Source organism: Onychomys torridus, chromosome 5, assembly GCF_903995425.1.
Source record: "Onychomys torridus chromosome 5, mOncTor1.1, whole genome shotgun sequence".
In the NCBI taxonomy this organism is placed as follows: Eukaryota; Metazoa; Chordata; class Mammalia; order Rodentia; family Cricetidae; genus Onychomys; species Onychomys torridus.
This window is the reverse complement of record NC_050447.1, coordinates 73319098-73339027: the sequence shown is the minus strand read 5'-3', so window position 1 is coordinate 73339027 and position 19930 is coordinate 73319098. Positions and strand designations below refer to the sequence as shown.

The 19930-nt window shown below is 43.4% G+C and overlaps 1 protein-coding gene across 1 annotated transcript; it reads right to left on the bottom strand.

Annotated features, from left to right (window-relative positions):
* Window positions 1–908: 908 nt before the first annotated feature.
* On the bottom strand, window positions 909–9302 carry Vim (vimentin). Its single transcript, XM_036189165.1, has 9 exons — window positions 8582–9302; window positions 7985–8045; window positions 5006–5101; window positions 4755–4916; window positions 4222–4347; window positions 3589–3809; window positions 2929–2972; window positions 2048–2133; window positions 909–1269 (listed from the first exon to the last, which is right to left on the bottom strand). The coding sequence occupies exons 1-9, from the start codon at window positions 9142–9144 to the stop codon at window positions 1228–1230; spliced, it is 1401 nt and encodes a 466-aa protein (XP_036045058.1). The 5' UTR covers window positions 9145–9302; the 3' UTR covers window positions 909–1227.
* Between the last annotated feature and the right edge of the window lie 10628 nt (window positions 9303–19930).

Sequence of the window (19930 nt, the reverse complement as noted above, 5' to 3'; positions counted from 1 at the left end):
TGTATGCGTGTGGGTGCACATGTGTAGATGGAGACCAGAGGTCTCATACTTTACTTCTGAAAGGGTCTCTCATTGAACCTGGAGATCATATATGGTCTTAACTGGATGGTCTGCAAGACCCAGGGATCCTCACCATCCCCACCCCAAGTGCTGGAATTGCAGATGTGTACCACCATGTTCTTTTTACATGGGTTCTGGGAGTCTAAACTCAGGTCTTTGTAGTGGATAGCCATCCCAGCACTGGCCTGGAAGTTCCAACCCCCACTGAGGCTTCAGTAATGGTCACGCCCTGGCGGGGCGGACAAGGAAGCGGAAGACCCAGGATCCAGAGGAGGGCTCTCTCTCTTGGTTCTGGGACGCTGGACGCAGGAGGTAGACTGAGCAGAGTTCTCCAGAGAACACCGCCAGACTCTGCCATACCTTTGCCAGACCCTACAACCTATCCCTTCATTTGTAAGTTACCCCACAAAATAAACCTCCCTTTTAACTACGTGGAGTGGCCTTAATAATTTCACCAATAGGTCTTCATGATTCTGCAACAAGAATTTTACCAAGTGATCCATTTCCCAAGCACTATATAGTATCTATAAATCAATGTTAATTGTGTGTGTGTGTGTGTGTGTGTGTGTGTACATGCACGCTTGTGCATGGACATGCATGCATTCACTACAGAATGAACCCAGGGTCTGTGCAGGTAAACACACCCCTAATGCTAAGTCATATCCCCATCCCAAATAAAAACAATAAACAATTGAAAAGGAGTGATCTCTCTTTTAAAAGAATAACTTAAAAATCTGCATTGCATGCATAAAATAAATTGAACTTATAACTTAAAACTTAAGTATGATTTTAGTAAATTAGCCAATAGAGCTAAAGAGACTTGTTTAGATATTATAAAGCAACACATCAAGAGTATTTCTGAAGATTTATTGAAGCAGTAACAAGTTGGTCAGGTATTTACTGGAAAAAAAGCAGTTTTAATGGTATTCAAAAATACTTTAAAAAGTATTCTAGCACAAGATTTCTTCGTAAACTAGACTGTGTTGTGAACCTTTTCTAAATCTTTTAGGTTGTCAGTTGTTAGAAACTAGAGCTTATTTCTATCCCAAATCTATCTTGCGCTCCTGAAAAACTGCAGTAAAGGCACTTGAAAGCTGTTTCCTTAAGGTAAGAATTTCTTTTTTCTTCTTGCTGGTACTGCGCTGTTGCACCAAGTGTGTGCAATTTTTATTCAAGGTCATCGTGATGCTGAGAGGTTTCATTGATCACCTGCTCAAAAAAGGAATAAGTCAAATCATTGTAAGGAGACATGGCCATAAATAGAATTTATTAAGCAGTCTCGGGGGTTGGTTATGCTGACTTTTCACAGCAAGGGTTTATAGGGAGATGCAGAGGCAAGGTGGCCTTCTCCTGCCTGCAATGGAAGTATCCATTGGAAGGATGTGACACACAAAAGAGCACTTGAAAGCTGTGTTTAGGAAGTTTGCAGTAGCAATCCTAAGCACAAAAACGTATTATCTAAAGCAACTAAAACGTATTAAAATGTATTAAATAAGATGCTTCTTGTGTTCTTGTGCAGGCTTGAGCTTTCATAATTATAATTAATTATAACCATTTTGTTCCTGGCTTAGAGAGGTAACAAGAAACTGGTTGACCACATGCCAGTCCTTGTACTGTGTAAGCAGGTGGCAGTCACTGGGAGAGAACTGTATGCCCAGTGTCAGACCCTCCCTGATGTTCACTGATGTCATTAGGTGAAGTTCAGCTAAGAAGGACCTTAAGGGTGTTTTACTCCCATTTAAAACTACAAACTCTGGAGTGCAGGAAGATTACTGTCACATCCAAGGACCAAATAATTTGTTGGTCTTACATTGGTGGAATCAGGGTCTATTCCTCCAGTAGGCAGGGGGACCTCTCAAATAGCTGCCTGCATCTAGTATAATTGCTTGCTGATTTAAGGGGAATCAATGCATATTTGAAACAGTTCTATATTCACTCATTATCCTTTCTCTTACCCTTTCCCATATTTTATCTAAAAGATACCAACCTGTCCATCTCTGGTTTCAACTGTCTTAATCAGAAGTGTTCTTTTTGAGTGGGTGTCAACCAGAGGAAGTGACTCCAGATTAGTTTCTGAATAAAAAAATAAGGTAAAAATGAAAAATGTATCCAAAGCATTATGACTTTATATTTGCAGTTGTTTAAAGTGCTACTCATACATAATCTTATGAAGCACTATCTGAATACACGGTACCTAAGGCTTCCTTCACTCAGTTCATTGTGTACACCATTAGCAGGAATCAATCTGGAATCTACCCTTAAATTAGGATGTAGAATTCAAGAATATACTTGAGTTTAAAACTTAGGGCATTAGGCTAAGAGTACAGCTCAATGGGAAAACACCTGATTAGCTTGAGACCCAGGATTTGATTTTCAACAGTAATGTAAATTATAATAAAGAAGGAAATGGGTCCAGTACTAAATGGTCAAGCCTGAAAACATACACGTAAAAATAACATTGTATGGACTGAGCCATTGTGTTTACATATTTAGGAATATACAGTTAGCTAGCTAGGTGGTAGATAGATGTGCATATATGTGTGTATATGTATGTATATGTAACAGCAATGTAACAAAAAGAATCCATGAATTTAAAAGGCAGCCATGTGTAGCAGGGGATGTACATAGGAGGGTTTAAAAGGAGGAAATGGAAGGGGGAAATGATGTAATTATGTCATAACCTCAAAAAACTTAGAAAATAAAATAAAATGGATATATACATATGTTTATTTTAAAAAGGAAATCATGGATGTTTCATAGAATTTTCTCTCATATAGTTCAGGTATTACTAAAAAGTGGATGCTATACTACCAAGTGATTGGTTACAACCTTGTGATATTTTTCCATAAAAGGACATGACATGCTTACCTCTCAGGTTCAGGGAAGAAAAGTTTGGAAGAGGCAGAGAAATCCTGTAAAAAGAGAAGAAACATTTTTTTTTTTAAATTTTAGATAAAGCACTTGAACAAGAAGAAATAAATTTACACACTTCTTGTTTTCATCTACTAGGAAATCTGTTGCTGTTAGAGATTTGATTCAGAAACATCTGCCCATGGTTGGTCTCATTAGCATGTTTAAAATACTTCAAGCATTTTCTTCACAGGGACATAAACTAGAGGAATTAAAGAGTGGAAAGTATCAACTTTGGCATGGTAGTAGGTTCAAATCCTGGCTCTGTTATGAATTAGCTCTGACCACAGCAAGTTATTCTCTTTAAATCTTTTTTTGTTGTTGTTGGGTTTTGTTTGTTTGTTTGTTTGTTTGTTTGTTTTTCTCTGTGTAGCTTTGCGCCTTTCCTGGAACTCACTTGGTAGCCCAGGCTGGCCTCGAACTCACAGAGATCCGCCTGGCTCTGCCTTCCAAGTGCTGGGATTAAAGGCGTGCACCACCACCCTATTCTATTTAAATCTTAAGTTTCTCGTCTATAAAAAGTGCAGCTCCCTTGAAGAAATGGTCTTGAGGTTAAACGAAAAGGACCTAGAGAGACTGTGAGGATTTAATTCACACATGTAAATATGCCTTCTGTACCTGCTCTCCTCGCCTTCCAGCAGCTTCCTGTAGGTGGCAATCTCAATGTCAAGAGCCATCTTAACATTGAGCAGGTCTTGGTATTCACGAAGATGACGAGCCATCTCTTCCTTCATGTTCTGAATCTCATCCTGCAGGCGGCCAATAGTGTCCTGGTAGTTAGCAGCTTCAAGGGCAAAATTCTCTTCCATCTCGCGCATCTGGCGTTCCAGGGACTCATTCTGCAGGAAGGGAGAAGGGCCTCTGATGTGATTCCCCAGCTCCAGCTGTTCCCCAGAACCATTTACAAACCATGTGCACTGGTTCTCTTAATACCAGGTACCTACTAGTTTTAAACAGAGAACGCAAAAAATTTCTACACAGAGAGCCTGGACTAACCTTGAGCTTATAATCCTTCTTAGACTTTCAAGATGTCCATCAAATAATTCTTGAAACTGTCTTGATAATTAATTTTCTTTGGATACATATATCCAAATATGTAATTTTGGATATGAGAAAATGAATTATCACACACACACACACACACACACACACACACAGACTTTATTTGTTTGTACAGGTGTCACTGTTAACGAAGCCAACAGAACGGGGCTGAGCTCGCCACCCCCACTTTAGGTGCCGGGTGGTACTCACGGTTCCTTTAAGCGCATCCACTTCGCAGGTGAGCGACTGCACCTGTCTCCGGTACTCATTTGACTCCTGCTTTGCCTGGCGCAGGGCATCATTGTTCCGGTTGGCAGCCTCGGAGAGGTCAGCAAACTGTCAGAGAGAAATCAGAAATGGAGGTGGCTCACTCCCAAGACTTCTCCCTCTCTTAGGAGGGTGATCGTCATTCTGACTCAGTGTTTCCTAGTCTACGTCTAAATGTCTGTTGGGAAAGCCAGGGAGAGGGACGTGAACACTGGGATTTCTATTTTCAAGCGGCACTTGCTCTACTGCGATTCTTTACAAGGGTTGGAGGTCAAGAGCTTTGAAGCGGCGTGGAAGACAATGAGTGGGAAGGGCGTCTGCCGTACTCAGGGACGCATTGTGAGTGGCGTGGCGGGGGCACTGAAGTAACAAAGCCAGCTTCCGGGGAAAGCGGGAGGACATCGATGGAATCAGAGGCAGGTGTCTGAGAGCAAGAGGCTCTCCTATTGTTCCAGCCGCTCCGACTCATTTCCTACCTTAGACTTGTACCATTCCTCCGCCTCCTGGAGGTTCTTGGCAGCCACACTTTCGTACTGCTGGCGGACGTCACGCAGGGCAGCGGTGAGGTCGGGCTTGGAAACATCCACATCAATCTGGACATGCTGTTCCTGAATCTGGGCCTGTAGCTCCTGGATCTCCTGAGGAAAAAACAGACAGAGAGGGGTCAGGTGTGAACAACGTGGGTGCAGCGTAGCCTTGTTCGCTCGCTGAAAGTGGTGTCGCTTACTTCATCATGCAGTTTCTTCAAAAAGGCGATCTCTTCTTGCAAGGATTCCACTTTACGCTCAAGGTCAAGACGTGCCAGAGATGCATTGTCAACATCCTGTTTTGAAAAGAGAAAAGACAATGTGGGGGTGCTGAAGTCTATTCTTTATCTCATTTACTTATACAAATTCTCTTTTCATTCTGTGTTATGTATATGGGTGTTTTGCCTGCATATATATTAGTACACCATGTGTATGTAGTGCCCATGAAAGCCAGAAGAGGGTATCAAGACCCCTGGAAGTAGAGTTACAGAGCAGCTGTGTGGGTGCTGGGAATTCAACTCCGGGTCCCCTAGAAGAGTAACCAGTGCTTTTACCACTGACTCATATCTACAGACCCTTACTTATTCAAACAAAAACAAAAACAAAAACAAAAACAAAAAACCTAACGATATGAACCCAACCTCATTACTATAGAAAATGTGCTGAAAATTTCATGACCTTTATAAATTTATAAATTATTTAGTGTCACATTCTAATATACATTCGTAGCTATAAAAATAGATCAAAAGCCATTTTGTTGTATTGAAGGTAGACAATTAAAAAATACATATATATATATATATATATATATATATATATATATATACATGACATGGCATAGTGAGTCTACATTTCTGCATGTAAAATTTCGTTATCAGTTTTAAATATGAAAATCAGTGTCATAGCATTTAATTTTGTTTTAATTCTGTGATGATTGTAGTTGATCAGATTCTACTACTCCCTGTCTGCCTGAGTACATGTAATATAAAAATGTAAGGTTCAAAAAATAAAAAATAATTTTTTCAAGTGTGGTGGGGGGCAACTGAAGACATGACTTATTAGGTAATAGTATGCTGGTCTCTCAGAGGATCTGAGTTTGGTTCCCAGCACCCACAGCCAGCAGCTCACAAAAGCTTATAATTCCAGCTCCAGAGCATCATCGCCCTCTTCTGGCCTGGTGCATACCTGCACAAATGTGGCATACACTCACACAAACACAAACACATAAAAATCTTTAAAATATTGAGCTCAAGAGGTTTAGCACATATGCAAGCTCTTTTGTCTCCTCTGTGTAAACCTTCTGATACTTATCTTTGGGATCTAGAGCAAGTGCTGGGTTATCTGGCAGCCAGGTTCCCAGGCTAGACTCACATTAAGTAGCAATTCCTTGATCACATTCAGGTCATGGATTTGCAGAGACATGCTCATCGGGCAAGAAGGAAAATAAATGATGCAATCCTGAACTATATTGGTTTTGCCTTCTCTGATTTTTTTTTTCTGAAATGCCCCCTGCCTCATTATATAGGGTATTTCTATCTTTATCAGCCATCATATCACTTCAGTGGCATTGCCTATTTTAGTATGGTAGGGCAAGACACAATGAAACTACATGGAGACTCCTTTTACAGAGTTAATAAAGACATCCATTGTAAGAATGTGCAATCTTGCAACTGAAATTTTGTTTCTCTTCAAGGGAATATCAGGATACTTATGTTTCTTCTCTTGTGAGCAATTGCATTTGCAGTATAGTTTATAGCTTTACAGTCCTAAAATGTTGAGTTATGCTATCAGTCTCAAAAAATACTAATTAATAAAAAGGAAATAAGGACTTTAGTAGTAGCATTCCTCTCTACCTTGCACTAAGTGCTCAAAAAATATAAATGTCAGACTAACCTTTTTGAAAAAGTCCAATGAAATGTGCCTTTTTATTCAAGTGAATGAAACAATTTTATTTAGCCCATAATAAGAAATGTTGCATGTTCACCCAATGCTTTGAAGGAAACATTCCTGGGGTGATAACTATAAACCCTCAGTGACTAAAATGAACCATATATTATGTACTGCTATTAAGTATGAAAATATCTCTCAGCTTCCAAATGTTACCCTAGAGCAGTCATTGGGAGAGTTTTGAAGCTGATTCTGATGAATGCTCCCAAGGACAAGACTACTGGCCATCTTTCTGCTTTTGTATGCTAAGGAAACACCTAACTTTGGAGCAAAAACAAACAAAAGTCCCTCCTTCATATGAAACTCCATTCTTCAGTCTAGGATATATTTTTATTTGTGGAGGGTGCTGATAAGTCTACTCCCATAACCCCATAAAGAGGGGCCTTTCTACATGTGGAGGACTGTAGCTTTAAGAACTTTGTACACCACATACGTCACAAGCTCGGGTCAGACATTAGATAAGGGATGTTAGCAAATAATTGTGTCAATTGGAACTGTGGTTACATCATTACATATTCAATAAGAATGTAGCCTGTTGCAAAGCTGCTCGGGGAACACAAAGGCTCCTATTCTTTCTGTCCAGAGCCACCGCATTTACCAGAACGTCAGTATCTACATTCCATAGTGAAGCCCATAGAAACTTTTAATACCCTTCAGCAGGGGGAACAGATGGCTTCCTTTCACCCTTGTTAGATTACAAAAATAGTTGTGCAATGGCGCTTCAGCTAACTTCCATGCAGTACCGAACTTCGAAGGAAGAAAGGGAACTTGGCTTAATTCCAGTTAAACTTTCTCATCCTCCAGAGTATTCTGCCATTCAAACTGGAGGGCGCAACTGTGCTTTGTGTGACCTTGTGAAAGTTAGCTAACTTGACTTTCACAAACCACAATCTAATCAAACTGTAACCATTCAAAATCAGAATGTCAATATGTTTCGATGTTTTGGGGGGTAATAAAAATCTGGAAACGAAGCAAAAAACAAAAGCAAAAACAAACAAACAAACAAAAAACCCAAACAAAACAAACCCAACAACAACAAAAAACTTCATGTTGTAAGGATTGGCCTAAATAATGGAGTTTTTCAATCCGTGGACTTTCTGCCACCAGGGGGCTTTTACACGCAGATGTGAAGTTTTGCACCTTTTAAATCCTGGGTGAACTAACTTTTAGAACTGTGAGTGGTTTGGCTGGATGGGGCTGCTGGCTGCAAGTGAAAAAACGAGCCTACAAACCTGTCTGAAGGACTGCAAGGTGCTCTCAGCTTCCTCTCTCTGGAGCATCTCCTCCTGCAATCTGAAGCAGTAGTACATTAAGCAAAGTGGAACTGGGAAACCGCCAGGGGCGGGGCGGCCACACCCAACCGCATCCCCTCCAAGCCTCGAGGCCAGAGCTGCTGGGACACCTCCACCCACACCAGCGGCAGCAGCTTTGTCGAGTCCGCAGCCCTCTGCAAGTGTTAGCTAAAGTTGGGGCACAGCCTGAAAAGACAATCACGGCCCTTTCTAGACCTGCAGGAGGAACCCCGGTCCCAGCATCCCAGCCGCCCCTGCCACCTCTTTGTCTCAGATCGGTCACACCCATCCTCTCCTCCTGCCTGGTAACTGTACGCCCACCAGAAGAGGCTAGCAAACTTTTTAAAGTTCTGGTTCGAGTGGAGCCAGAAGGGAAATGCTCACTGCAAAGTTTAGGTTCAGGGCGGGGCAGCTTCCTCTGCTATCCTCCAGACAACCACCACCCGGCCACATCCCCAAGGGCGTGGCGGCCCTGGAGCAGGGCCCGGGACTCCCCTCCCTCCCACAGCCCTACCACTCGCGTGGGTCAGGCCTTACTTCTCTCGCAGCCGCATGATGTCCTCAGCCAGGTTGTCACGCTCCACCTCGACGCGGGCCTTGTCGTTGGTGAGCTGATCCACCTGCCTGCGCAGCTCCCGCATCTCTTCCTCATAGAGGTCGCCCAGGCGCGACTTGCCCTGGCCCTTGAGCTGCTCGAGCTCGGCCAGCAGGATTTTGTTCTGCTGCTCCAGGAAGCGCACCTTGTCGATGTAGTTGGCGAAGCGGTCATTCAGCTCCTGCAGTTCCACCTTCTCGTTGGTGCGAGTGTTCTTGAACTCGGTGTTGATGGCGTCGGCCAGCGAGAAGTCCACGGAGTCCTGCATCAGCCGCACGCCGGGCATGCTGCTCCGCAGGCGCACGGCAGAGGACCGGGTCACATAGGCGCCACCGGGGGATGAGGAATAGAGGCTGCGGCTGGTGCTGGGGCGCAGCGCGCTACCCAGGCTGTAGGTGCGGGTGGACGTGGTCACATAGCTCCTGTTGGAGCTCGGCCGGCTCGAGGTGCCGGGGCCACCAAACATCCTGCGATAGGAGGACGAGGACACGGACCTGGTGGACATGGTTTCGCGGGCGAAGGTGGGCTGGGCTGCTGCAGCTGCAAAGACTGGCTCCGAAAGGAGAGCGAGGGTCGCGGTGGATGCGAACCGTGGGCGCGCTGCTGTCTCTGGGGTCCTGGAGCAAGAGTGGCAGAGGACTGGACCCCGCCAAGGGCGCTGCTTTTATAACACTGTTAGGAAAGAGGGTCCCCTCCCACTGCCATCCTAGCCGCGGAGCGCGCCAACCAATGGGGACCCGAAGAGAAGTGAGGAAGGCGGGAGGGGGGGGCGGGGGAGGGCGAAGGGGGGCTCCCTCGAGCCTTCTTCCAGGGCTGTCGGGGACCGGACACAGTCCCGTTACTTCTTGGACAGGGCTAGGACTTTCAGGGGCTTTCCGGATGAACACCCAAACTCTCCGCTCACCCCTGGGTTCTAAGAAAGAAGGGATCTCCGGGATGCCTGGGGGGAGGGGAGCTCCGGAAAGTTGAGCAAAGTGGTCCCTGGCACTGTGCCAAAGGGGCGTGGGACTAGGCGCGCCGGTGGGAGGGGCGCGGCCGCAGAGCTGCGGTCTTCTGGGACTGGGTGGGTGGGGAGACCTGTGAGCCCAGGAGCCGGAAGAGCCAGCAAAAGCGGTCCTGCAGATCGGAAGGCGGGGAGAGAAACAAAGAGCGCCTGAGATTGGGGCGTGGAGAAGCACTCGGCCCAAGATACCAGGCTCAAGGCCGGGCACCCCGGTCCTTTGCAGAGGGCTTGTTTTGGGTGGTCATATCCCAGGACCTAACGGACTCAGTCCAACTCCAGAGAGTCAGGATCCACAGCCTCACGAGGAAAGCCCAGGGGACAGGGGTGGGGTCGCTGAGTCAGTGGTGGTGACTCACTGAGCCCTGATGGTGAGTTCGTCTAGCGGTTCAGGAAAACCGTTAGTTGGGATTGACTCAAGACTCCGAGAGCTCCAAGCTCATTGTCCCAAGTTTTTAACCAACTCTGAGCGTGACCGCGCTTTTGAGTGTTGTGGAGACACCAGGGTGTGGTGAGTCCTCCTTCGGAAGAAACTTCGGAGAGCCACAGAACACATCCCACCCCTCCCAAACTGCAAATGCACTCAGAAAGGCTTTTCTTGCGAAGTTCCCTCCCGCGTTTCCCTCCCTTCTCTTCTTTCTGCATGAAACCACACCCTAAGTTCTGGGTGAAAGAGGAAACTACGGTGGTAGTTTCAAAAACAAGCTCAATGATCACGGCCTTTTCTGAAAGTGGAATTCATTAAACCAGAGCCAGACAAGAACTCATTAGGTACTGTTTAAAAAAAAAAAGTCCAATTTGATGGCTGAGTTGTTCAAATGAAAGGCAGTTATGTAACTCAAGTGACAGACTGAAGAAACAGATTGGTGTTGATTTTAGGGCAAGGATGCCGGGGGCAAGATTCTGGTGACTGGTCTGGACAATGTCACAGATCCTTTTTTCCACAAGAATTTGTGAAAGATGACTGGAAACGGAGATGCAACTGTCCACAGAACAAAAGGTTCAGACGGTGGGTGTTTAGATCCAGCGGTCACTTGTCAACAGCTCACCTCAAGGCTGTTTCACCGTTAGCAAGTAGGCAAGACCAAGAGGGTCTGGGTTCTCCAAGGGAGATGGAGCTTCCAGGGAAGGGAAGTCAGGCCCCTTGTGATTAAGCAACAACAACAACAACAACAACAACAACAACAACAACAAAATCAATCCATCACAATTGCTTTGGGGGAGTATTTTGAGGGGATATTTATGGAGTACTGAAAGAATTAATCACTAAAGAACTGGGAAATGGGTCCAATCGTGAACAGACAAGGAACAAGCTTGTGTTGTATTTTTGTTTTTGTTTTTCTTTGAGGCAGAGAATATCCCCAGCTAACCTGGCAATTAAGAAAAAATGGCTGAGAGACACTCTAAGGATTTGTGCTTGCTTCTTTGTACAGGGTTCTTTGAAGCAATAGTGTGTTTACCTCATCTCAGTTAGTTCTGGGGAATGTTGCTGCCAAGGTTGAGGCTGCAGGCCCCCTGAGGCCCAGCTCTCCTACTTTGGCCTTCTTTATTCTCTCTTTCAGTGAGAGGCTGTGGGTCCTTCCCAGAGAGCATTCCTGGGGGTTAGCCTGTGCCTCATGTTACTATTCTGCATACTGAGAGCCTTTTATTCAGGCCACTGTTCAGCAAATGTCACCATTGTGAGTTTGCTTGGAATGGCTCAGGATGAGAAAAGTGATTTCCCTGTAGGGAGGAGGGAACCTAGCTCTTCTTCCTTCAGGGCATGTTGATTCCAGGGCAGCGCAGTGGCTTTGTCAGTGGACTCTAGCTGAATGAGTCACTGTGGAAAATGAAGACTGGATTCTGGTATGGTGTAGCAGTGTGCCATGTGGGCACCCACAGCAAATTCCTCAGGTTCTGATGACTTCTTCAGGAGGCTCTGGTCCCCTTCATCACCTGAAGGGTATCCCTTCTATCTGGCCAGTTTCCCTTCTGTAGTCTGAGGGATGTCTATGAATATTCTCTTTCTACTGTTGGTGTGTTTGCTGATATCTCTGTAATGGATGGAACTGTGTGTTTATTTACATGCATGCATTGTTCAATTTATTCTTCCTTTTAGAAGTTGTCAGGAGGTACAGAAGTGAAAAGTCCTACACAAATATTTTTACTCATTCATGGAAAAGTGGAGAAGTCATGAGACTTGGGAAGAATTTGCTTCATTATACACATATACACAATATACACAGAGAAAGAGAGAGAGATAGACAGACAGAGAAATAGAGGCAGAGAGAGAGAAGACAGAGAAAGAGAGGCAGAGAGAAGACAGAGAAAGAGAGGGGGCGCCCCCCCCCTACACAGCACTCTACCCAGCAGATGATATTCAGAAAAGATAGAAACCAGTATGTTGGAATGAGCATCCTCACCATCACTCACTAGGTACTTACTTTTGAAAGTAAACAGTCTTTGAACATAGCTTTCTCAGTTTTCATATTTATTTTTAATTGCCATGAAAGTCTATCTCAAGTATTTTTAAATGCTGGACTTATGTGTGATGCAAGTTTGTGTATAAATAAGTGAATGGTCATATGATGTGTAGGCCAGGCCAAACACTATCACATGTAAAGTACTAACAGTGATTTTGGAATTTGCAAGCTTTGGCCATGTCAGTTGAACATGGTGACTTGAGTTGACAGACCAGCCAGCCGTGTGGACAGGAGCTTAGTGGAGGCTTTGGGAAAGGTGCCCACAGGGAGTAATGTCAAGAGGACTGCAGCTAGTGGAAGTTCTGGGTGAATATTAGGCACGAGAAGGCGGATAAAAATGAGGCATAGTGATTCAAACCTGTAATCCTGGTACTTGGAAAGTGGAGGCAGGAAGATCGGGAATTTAAGGCCTTTTTTTTTTTTTTTTTTTTTTTTTTCTGCAAAGCTATTTCAAGGACAGCCTGGGATCCATGACACCCTCTTCTCCATCTAAACAAACAAAACACTCCTAAAGGCATAAACATCACCTACAGTGTCCTATAAACATACATAATAGCTTTTATGCATCAAAATTAAAATCAAAGAAGCTAAAACCTTGGCAATCCAAGTCATGAGAATGAAGCTAATAAATCATACAAGTGTTTTAATTTTTATGGTAGATATTGAATTCAACTTAAAGCTGCTTCAGCATCCATCAAGTTATATTTGACCATCCTTTCAGGCAGATTGTGTCTTTTCTGTTTGGTTTCATGGTGATAGTTATCATACCACTAATCAATTCAATTCATGAATAAAATTTAGGCATTACTACATCCTAGAAACTAAACAGGCAGAGTGATGACTTACTATCTTGCTGGTAGGTGCCAGACTCCTAGAGGAATTTGGCCCAGTTGTAGAACTGGTGCTTTGCCACTGAACATGATTGATAATGGTTGGGATTTGTTTCCACCTTTGCTCGAAATGCATACCTTTACTCAAGTATTAAACATTTTCGCCTAAATGCTGCCCTGTTTTTTCAGTAGCATTTTAAGTCACATTAGACATAGCTCATCTCATACCTAAAACCCATCGTCCTCAGCAGCTTCCCCAACTTCACTCCTTGGGGCACTTGGGTGAGGAGACAGGACTGGAGACTTCCTGCTGCCTTGCCTTTGCATCTCTGAGGTCCAGTGGGCTAGTGTCTCACTGATACCTGCAGCCACATACCTATTGTGTTGCTTTCACTCAAGTTCAGCTGTTTAAGACTTGTTCCATCCCCTTCCTGTGATGCTACAGCTGGCTTCTGCCTCATCCAGATGTTCAGTACTTCCACCAATGTGTGTCTGTCTTGGATCTTAAGCCCCTTTTTAAAAAAAGATTTTCATTTTTAAAATTCCAAGATAATGTAGGAAGGACTACTCATCCCTTTGCCAGGACATGGGCGCTGTGAGATGACAGTTTTTTCACACTTCTCTCACTTTTTTGTTTTCAGTGGCTAGAGGAGAGCATCTGTTGAGCCTGTGACTAAAGGGAAGGAAGGGAGTGAGGCTAGTATTCAGTGGCATTTATTATATTAATTCATTACGCTCATCGCTTTCGATGTGACTGAGTTCAAAATGTATGGGAAATTATGATCCATATATTTTATTAACTTATTCAGGATATATTAATTGAATATTTAGCCAGTGCTAGACACGTTGCCACAAACTGGAGAAGACAAATGTGGTATGTGGTCCATATCTTCTTGCAGCATTATATTGAATCTGAGTGAATATATACATGGTACAATAGAGACAATACCCAAATAAAAAATTTTAAGCTGTAATAAAAGACCATGATGCCCACAGATTTAAAAAAAAATCATATTTGTTTTCTCCCACTGTATCCCATGCTTCTTAGTAGAGTGAAGTAAGTCAGAAACTTTTCCAACCTGTAAGAAGCAGGGAAGAAGTCTGGGTGATGGCTCATGCCTGTAATCCCAACATTTGGAAAGTGGAGGCATTCGGCTACATACCTAGTTCAAGGCCAGCCTGGGCACACTCGAGCCTGTCTCAAAAAGAAAGAAAGAAGACTGTGATGAATAGTAAATGAGAACTATGGTGGGATATGAATGAAATGCTGGAGGGTTTAGCTGAAGAAATTATATCAATTTGAGAGAGGTCAGAAAATGCATGTAATAAGATACGTTTAAAGAATGATGTGGTTTCTACAGTAGGCCATGGTGGAGAGAGTATTTCCCAAGCTGGCCAATCAGCATAGGCAAAAACTGGAGCTTCTAAGGAATACCAAGAAGCTCAGAGTTGCTGGAGCAGAGAGTAGGGGGAAGGGAACTGGAAGCTAACATGGGACTATGCGTTGGAAGGCCAAATGCCAGAGAGAGGAGTTGGTAATTGATGCAGTGGGCAGTGGGAATTCACTGTGGTTTCTGAGAAGAAAGACGTACTTTGTCGCTGCATTTTAGATGTTTGCTATATGGCATGTTGTCGAGGATGAACGGGGTAGGCTGACTTGAGAGTGGTTCGTAGTAGATCAAAGGAAACCACCGAAGTGAAGGTGATTGATTCACAGAGAATCACCAGGGTTAGAGGAAAGACAGAAGCAAACGCGCCTCTGGGCTTTCTGGGCAGGGTAATTAAGAGAACGAGTATATTCTAGGCAGAACAATTTAGGTGGGAAATTAATTTGAGGAAAATGATTATTCATTAAGGTCTCCCACCAAGCAGGGTATTTACTACTCTAGTCAAGGTAGATTAAAATCTCGTAAAGGGGAGGGAGGATTGTTTTCACTCTACATCATTTCTTACCCACTCACAGGAATAGTTATGCTGGTTGTCTTTCACTTCCTCTCGTCTGTGTCGGTGTATTTGGTTTCCATAGCCACGATGAAATCGTGGGTGCTTCTGGTATCTCTACACTGTTCTTTTTTTTTTTTTTAATTTTTGGTTTTTTTTGAGACAGGGTTTCTCTGTAGCTTTGGAGGCTGTTCTGAAACTCTCTTTGTAGACCAGGCTGGCCTCTAACTCACAGAGATCCACCTGCCTCTGCCTCCAGAGTGCTGGGATTACAGGTGTGCACCACCACTGCCTGGCTCTCTACACTCTTCTTAAAAGAATGGAGGACAAAGAAACTCCAAGATACTCCTCTGGAGATGTCTTTCAACTTTGGGAAGGGAAAGCAGGTAGTTTTCCATAGAATTATACATAGTCTAACTTCATAATCGTTTTGCTACAATCTGCAGTAGAGGAGAGAAGGGCAAAATTGGGTAGAAGGAACAAAACCGTTAGTTGATGTGTAGAGGGGAAACCTAGTGTAAATACCAAGGCAGTCCCAGCAAGCATTTCAGGGCGAAGTGCAGCTGGATTCTCTGAATTTTTCACTTATGGGGGTGGGGGGCAGGCTGTAGGGAAGAAGTAGAAGAGAAAGAAGATTAGGGAGCAAAAATCTCTGCCAGCCCAGTTATAAAATTGGAAAATCCATTTAAAAGAGCCCTAAATGAAACTGTTGCAGTATAGTTACTTATCCAGACTACCGTAATAAAACTAATGCTTATTTGTCCATTGGCTTATAGTGTTGTTTCCATCACTTTTTTAAAGATTAGGGAAACGGCCTTGGCTGTGAGGCAGGGCTGGTACAAGCTTCATCCTGTACCAAGGCTTCGTCTCTGCAGCTGTAGGATGAAGGAAGTCCAAATGGAAGCCGCCCCCAAGAAGAAGACAGGCACCTTAGAGAACCAGTTCACTCCCCGCTTCTGTAACCCCAAGAAGTCTTGTGATGTGAAAATGAACCGTTCTTGTAACACTGGAGTTATCTCCTGTACCTATGGCTAGAGGAATTCCAGACACCTGTGGTGTATCTGTCAGACCCAGTGGATGTATACAGCGATTGGATAGACGCTTGCATGACAGCCAATCAGGATAGCAACATCAAGGACCTGTCCCCTCAGCAGTTCCCCACCTGGGTACCAATCCAGAGACATTCGGGGCTCCAGAGTATAGGTCCAGGGCTGTGGCAGTCCTCCCTCTATGTGCATGGAGTGGATGTGAATGAGTAGATGTCTGTGTGGCTGCAGATATGGCTGTAACGGTGGCCCTGGCTGCTGTTGGATATGCTGTAGGTAAGGGGTTGCTGGGTCTCACCATACTGCCCAGGGTAGGCTCAAACTTCAGAACCTTATGCCTCAAATGACTCCGAAAGTCTTTGAGTTGCTCCCTTCTTCAGCCCGCACCCCTGCTCCCAAGCTTTAGGTTCCGGGCTCCTCTAGTGATAGTGTCTTGACATCCCACGCAAGGAATAGCTGTGGGACCTCCAGTCTCCTCAACCACCTCACTAGCTCCTTGACCTTCGGGAACTGGACTTCCCATCCTTCCCAGCCTCCTTGTGCTTGTGGTCTGGGAGTCAAGGCTCTGCAGGGGAGCCCGTTTTCATCTTCATTTACTTTTGTAGAAAAGGTGGGGGCTGGATCAGAGATAGATGTCATTCACAAGCCTGTAAATAAAGCAGCCAATGTGAGGCAGGAAAAAAAAATGATTGGGGGAAAACATCATGCTAGTCTTAGAAATCTTGCCAATTACATTGGCATCCTGGGACATTGCTACTTTGTGGAGGTCATATAGTTCCCAAGTAGTGGGAGGTTACTATTTTTTTCTGGAACTACTTATGTAAGAGATCAGGTAATAATAAAATGGATGTATTTTGTAGCATAGTTTTCTTTTACAGAGCTGGAAACATTCTTGTTACTTCATTTTTGAAAGTTTTATACACATATGCACTGTACTGTGGTTATATTAACACTCCATTACCCTCTGCTGTAACCCCTTCCTTTCCCTCTGAACCCCTTCTAATTCCCCAATGGCTACAACATGAAAGAAAAGCATACCCTCTCCTGCAGTGACAACTAACAGACAATTATTCTTTAGAAAGAGATGAGCCCCCACGAGCACCTCATCTATCGATGATAATATATATGTTGAAGAGACCAATCTTGTTCTTTAGAAAGAGATAAGCCCCCATGGACACCTCATCTATCGATGATGACATGTTGAAGAGACCAATCTTATGCAGATATCCATAGCTGTCTAGTGTTCATGATTGCAACATCTGTGTCATATCTGAGCTTTCTACTTCCTGTCCTGTGATTTTCCCTGAGCTTTTGGGGGATACAGATGATACAGATGTTCCATTTGGGGCTGTGCCTCAACAGTTCCTTAATGTTAGCACGTTGTCTATGTATGAGTTTCTGCATTAACTATCATTCTTTGCAAAGGGGAGCTTTTCTGATCCAGATTCAGAGTGACACTAGTCTATGGCTATAAATATAAATATTTGGAAGACAATTTGACAATATATTCTTTTAGGGATACAACAGTAGTACCCCCACCTCTTTCAGCTTATGAGATCTCCTGATACAGTCTTTCAGCCAAGCTTATAATATCAGGTGTGTACTCTTTCCTATAGAATAAGTCTCCAATCCAGTCACAAAATTGTTGGTTGTCTGTCAAACAATGGTGCCACTATCACACCAGTACTCACATCCTGCGTGGTGTGTCAGTATTGCAGTGTGCATGTTCTATAGCTTGGTGATGCTGTTGATGAGTTTCCTCCCCAAGCTGCCTTCACATCAACTTTGCGGCGGGATGAATGCTCATCAGCAGGGAGGGAGTGGTGCTGGAGTTATTTGGCATTCTTAGCATAATATCTGTCTCTCTGCATGTTTCCCCTGCTCTGATGAAGCAACAGGACTCATTTTAATTCGGAGAATGCTGAGCCTTTACCAGAATTAATAAATCACAGAATTATCGACATTTTAAGGGGATTTCTGTGTAAATCACATTTTCTACTTTTGACTCAACCTGTCAGAATGAGTTGATAGTGATGTCACTTGATTCCTGCATACAATTAAATGAATAAAAATGTTGGCCCATATTTGTTAATGGAAATGAAATGAATGGGGCAGAGTTTGAGAGTGTATTGCTTCTATAAGCAAGAACATCCCTGTTATTTGCCCACTCTCTATTTGTTTGAATGGAGGGGGGAATTTTAAACCTTTTAGCCCTTCAGGACACTAATATTGTGCAAGATAAAAAGAATGCAAGAGTTGCATGGAATGAGAGGAGGCTCAAGAAGTTCAAGGACAATCCAGTTTTCAAGGTCAAGCCAAAGCATTACTGATAAAACATGTAGGCTTGATATCCAGTTTTACTTTTTTTCTCATTCATCTTGTGGCTTTTGCATATCAGTTTTTCCCCCTAAATAATGCTTATCAACATTTGGTTCATTTAAAAATAGAGCATGCTTACAGTATTGGTCATGTGGGAGAGACAAACGCAGCACCTACTACAGCAGTGTGAAGGAAAAGTACACATGCATATATTAAAATGCCCATTGAATCCTAAAGCAATAATGGCATGATTACTAACAGATTGGGTTGTCCTAAGAGAACCAGAAACCCTATCCTGCTGATGTGTTTTGAGTACTTACATGTTCCAGGTTCCCTGCTGGCTGCTAAGGACACAGAAGTGTTCTTAGAGACTGTGTCTTCTATGTCCCTCATTTCTATGAAATAATTTGTCTCTAAGACTTGCATAATGATGTGGCCACATTGAGATCCAATGAGTTTCTTCATAAAGTCAGAAGGCCCTAGGGAAACAACATTGACTTTTACTCCCCAAATCCATGGAAATGTAAACTTTACTGTTTTGTTCTCCTTTGCAAACTACAGTGTGAGTTTTAGTTGCTGGGTTACTAGCTCAAACATAGGCTCCAAACTGCAGCCAGGAAGTGCAGTTAGCAATTAAGTAAAGGAAATGACTAGTGGGTTTGAAACCCAACATACTGTCCCATTCTTCACTTAGTGAAGCATCTCTGTTACCTAGACAACTTTTATCACTAAGGAAGTACTTGTGACTCATCCTCATACAGAGTGACTTGTTTAAAAATCTGAGTTCACTACCCTTATCATTATGGTTCTCTTTTCTTTTCTTTGGACCAAGGCAGAAAGAACTACATTAGGATGACATATTATTCATTGGCTGACCCGCATGTTATAATGCAATGGTCCCATGGTGATTGGAATAAAAGGTCAGTGGTTCTTACAATATATGAATGTTTTAATGGTGTTGCTAGAAACTTATTTCCTAACAAGAGATATGATAACATTTCTCATCTATTATTTTGTACTGAATGTAATAGTCTATTTAAAATTGTAGTCATATTTGTGTTAATTAGAATGCAGAACTGTTTTATTACATAGCATAAAAGGCCTTATTTTCCTCCACAGAGATGAAAAATGGAATTAAAAATCTCCCCTGGGAGGTGTCTAGAGGTGATAATTACACAAAGAAATGCTAAGGATATTACTTTGCCAGATTCTCCAGAATTTAATCTACCTACTTGATTTCATAGATGTTGTTTTTTGACTGTGAAAAACTGTAGAGAAGTTGTAGAAAAAATATTATTTAAAAGGATGGATCTTCAATAATGTATCTGGATAATTACAAGAAATTTTTATTTTTACTATTGGCAGCTACAACAAGCCAACAGCCAAGCAGCCAGGGATGTGAGCTGACTTTTGAGCTCACTTCAAAAATCCTCTGGCTTGGGCTGTGGCTTTGCTGGGGGCATTGTGGGACCAGCCTCCAGTGTGGCTAGGGTGACTGGCCTGAGCTGCTGTTACCTATCAGAACTGATTTCAGGAACCATGCTATAAGCTCCTGAGATCGTCACAGTGTCACTTTAGCACGTATCATGGTGCTTTTCCTGTAACTCTTCTGTTTCTAATTTGGCAGCTGGAAAAGCCTGAAAGAGGCAATGCGTCATGACAAATAATTTCTCTTTTTCTTCCAGATAGAAGC